At 39.7% G+C, this 3658-nt stretch overlaps 1 protein-coding gene across 1 annotated transcript in view; it reads left to right on the top strand.

Moving 5' to 3' along the window:
- LOC106876734 (ubiquitin-like modifier-activating enzyme 1) overlaps nucleotides 1–3658 on the top strand; it is a 41243-nt gene that overhangs the window by 33251 nt on the left and 4334 nt on the right. Inside the window, exons 21-23 of the mRNA XM_052977834.1 lie at nucleotides 270–451; nucleotides 1580–1666; nucleotides 2788–2892. Of these exons, the coding sequence (XP_052833794.1) occupies nucleotides 270–451; nucleotides 1580–1666; nucleotides 2788–2892 (374 nt within the window). The remainder of the gene's footprint in view (nucleotides 1–269; nucleotides 452–1579; nucleotides 1667–2787; nucleotides 2893–3658) is intronic.

Below are 3658 nucleotides of genomic sequence, written 5' to 3'. Positions count from 1 at the left end.
ACATATATATATATATATATATATATATACATATATACGACAGGCTTCTTTCAGTTTCTGTCTACCAAAACCGTCATGGCTTTGGTCGGCCCGAGGCTATAGTAGAAGACACCCAAGGTGCCACGCAGTGGGAATGAACCCGGAACCATGTGGTTGGTAAGCAAGCTACTTACCACACAGCCACTCCTGCGCCTATATATATATATCATGCACCTCTCTCGCCATTTGTCCATGTATGCGTGACTTTTTTTCTATTATTATTTTTCCAGATGAAGAGCAGATCCAGATATTGAGGGATAGTCTACCAAGCCCTGAATCCTTATCCAACATCAAGCTGACCCCTATTGAATTTGAGAAGGACGACGACGACAATCTTCACATGGATTTCATTGTTGCAGCTTCCAATTTGAGGGCCGAGAACTACGACATCCCACCTGCTGACAAACACAAGGTGTGTTTGCTTTGTTGTTCAAGTCCAGTTGATGTATCCCATAATCCATTGTCAGGTTTAGTGACACCACATGGCATCTTGGGTTCCCTTAAAAGGGTCCATTGTATTGTAAACATTTGATCCAGGCCCTTGGTTTGTTGATAATTTTCCTCTTCATTTCCACCAATTTCTGAGGTCCTAGAAAGAGCCCATTAAGGGTACACCTATGCTGGTACCACATAAATTTTAAAAAACCCATGCTGGTGTCGCATAAAATGCATTTGTGCTGGTGCCACATAAAAAATCCTGTGCTTGTGCCACATAAAAACTCCCTGTGCTGGCGTCACATAAAATGCATTTGTGCTGGTGCCACATAAAAATTCCCTGTGCTGGCGTCACATAAAATGCATTTGTGCTGGTTAGACATAAAAGGCATCCAGTACACTCTATAGTGTTTGACATTAGGACGGGCATCCATCTGTAGAGACCATACCAAAGAAGACAATTGGAGCCTGGTGCATCTTTTCAGCTTACCAATATGGGAGATGGGCATTAGGTATGACTATTTGGTTAAGAATTTTGCCTCCCGTCCATGTAGTCTTGGGTTCAGTCCCATCGTGTGGCACCTTGTGCAAATGTCTATTTTAGCCCCAGGCTGATCAAAGCATTGTAAGTGGGTTTGGTAGATTGAAACTGAAAGAAATCCATCAAAATGCAAATACAATTATAACAGAACACTAACTTTCCATTTCATTCTTGTAGGATAGATTTAGTATTCCTATAAAACATCCCAGTTGCGAATGGAATTATAATAGAAGACAAAGACTAACTTTACCTTTCATCCTTCTAGGGTTGATAAAATGAAGTACCGGTGAAATACTGGGGTAGAGTTAATATTTCTATAAAACAAACATCCTAAATGTCACTGGAATTATAATAGAAGACTAAAACTAATATCACTTTTCATCCTGGCAGAACCATTAGTGTTGGTCAACATGCCTAGTAATGTTTCTTTTGCTTCTTGATGTTCTGAGTTCAAATTTCATCCTTTCCCTCTGGAATTGCTAACCTTGTACCAAAATTTGAAACCATTATTATTTTGAGAAATTAATGTTTTTTTTCTAATTTTTATTTTTATTTTCGTTCCAGAGTAAACTGATTGCTGGTAAAATTATCCCTGCCATTGCCACGACCACCTCTTTGATTGTTGGTTTGGTGTGTCTGGAGATGTGTAAGGTTTGTATATCTTTATTGGTGTTTAGTGAAAGCCTTTGAAAGAGGTTCCGCCCATGACCTCACAGTGTATCTAAGACTCCATTGTCCAATGGACAGTATACTAGGTCGTATTAGTGACTGTAATGGTGGTAGTTGTTTAGCCCCAGGTCAGTCCTGATCCAGCAAACCTGTGATCAGTGATGTTCCAACTGACCATTCTCATCTTTTATTCAGACATAGTGTATCTAGGACTACATTATCTAATGTATAGTATAGTGGTTGGTATTAATGGCTGTCGTTGTTATGTAGTCCTAGCTCAGTCCAGGTTCCAGTAGACCTACAATCGAAGATATTCCAGCTGTTACCATCCCATCTTTTATTCAGGCATAATGTATCACTCACAAGGCTATAGTAGAAGACATTTACCCAAGGTGCCACACGGTGAGATTGAACCCAGAATAACGTTGGGAAGCAAGCTACTTAACACACAGCCACGCTTATTCTTCATAAAATGAATTTTCGAGTCTATTTTATCTTAAGTTATATTCCAAATATCTTAGGATCATTATTATTATTATTGTTATTAAGGTGGTGATCTGGCAGAATTGTTAGCACTCTGGGCAAAATACTTAGTGGCATTTCATCCATCTTTACTTTCTAAGTTCAAATACCACCGAGGTCAACTTTGCCTTTCATCCTTTTGGGGTCAATGTAATCAACTGGTTCCCTTCTCCAAATTTGCTGGCCTTGTGCCAAAATTTGAAACCATTATTATTATTAGGCCGTTGCCAGTACCGCCTGACTGGCTTCCGTAGGATTTTCGAGGGAGATCGTTGCCAGTGCCCCTGGACTGGCTTGTGCGGGTGGCACATAAAAGACACCATTTCGAGCGTGGCCATTTTCGTGCGGGTGACACGTAAAAGCACCCACTACACTCTGAGTGGTTGGCGTTAGGAAGGGCATCCAGCTGTAGAAACTCTGCCAAATTTAGATTGGAGCCTGGTGTTGCCATCCGGTTTCACCAGTCCTCAGTCAAGTCGTCCAACCCATGCTAGCATGGAAAGCGGGCGTTAAACGATGATGATGATGATTGTTGTTGTTGTTGTTGTTATAAAACCTCTCTCTCTTCCATTTCTTTACAGTTAGTCCAGAAGCACAAGAAAATAGAATCATATAAAAACGGTTTTGTTAATTTGGCGTTGCCATTCTTTGCCTTCTCCGAACCAATCTTGGCACCAAAACACAAGGTAAGTTTCACAATGGTGACCCAATATGTTTATTTCCTTCTCCTTGATTCAGACATAGTATATCTAGGACTACATTATCTAATGTATAATATAGTAGTTAGTAATAGCGGATTTAGTTGTTTAGCCCCAGGTCAGTCTTCATCCAGTAGACCTATGATCAAAAATGTTCCAGATGTATGCATCTGGGAGGAATTCTCTTATCGCATTGATGTTGCCCATGCTGCAGGTGGTGGCCACATTGAACACTTGTAAGACAGGAAATAAAAGTTGTTCATGAGTAAATACTTGTGACTTGGCTGGAGTTTTCTATTGCTTTTCCTTATCAAAATATTGTGTAATAAAATCAGTTCAATCTTTTTGAATAACCCTATATAATAGTTAATGTTAGTGAGTATGTTATTAACCTTTTAGCGAAGGCAGAGCTATTGTTTTCAGTCACGTTTGTTTGTCCATGGATAAGATATCTCAAGAACTGCTGGATGGATTTGGATAAAACTTTCAGGGATGGTTGGCGTCGTGACTGGCACGAACTGATTAGATTTTGGGATCGATCTGGTACTGGACAAGGATTCTGGATTATTTGTCCTGTTTTTTTTTACTTAATTTTTGAGAGCGGTCGGGTTAAGTTTTAGTATTTTCGTTTGTGAGTTTATATTAGATATTCTCATTTAAAAATCATCTCTGGCTAATCGTTGAGAGGACGTTGGTGTTGCCTTGGCGGAGGTTTGCGCTCTCTGAGTTCTCTTGTTCACATTGTTTTGAATTA

This window comes from Octopus bimaculoides, chromosome 29, assembly GCF_001194135.2.
Source record: "Octopus bimaculoides isolate UCB-OBI-ISO-001 chromosome 29, ASM119413v2, whole genome shotgun sequence".
In the NCBI taxonomy this organism is placed as follows: Eukaryota; Metazoa; Mollusca; class Cephalopoda; order Octopoda; family Octopodidae; genus Octopus; species Octopus bimaculoides.
This window is presented reverse-complemented; position numbering and strand designations above follow the sequence as displayed.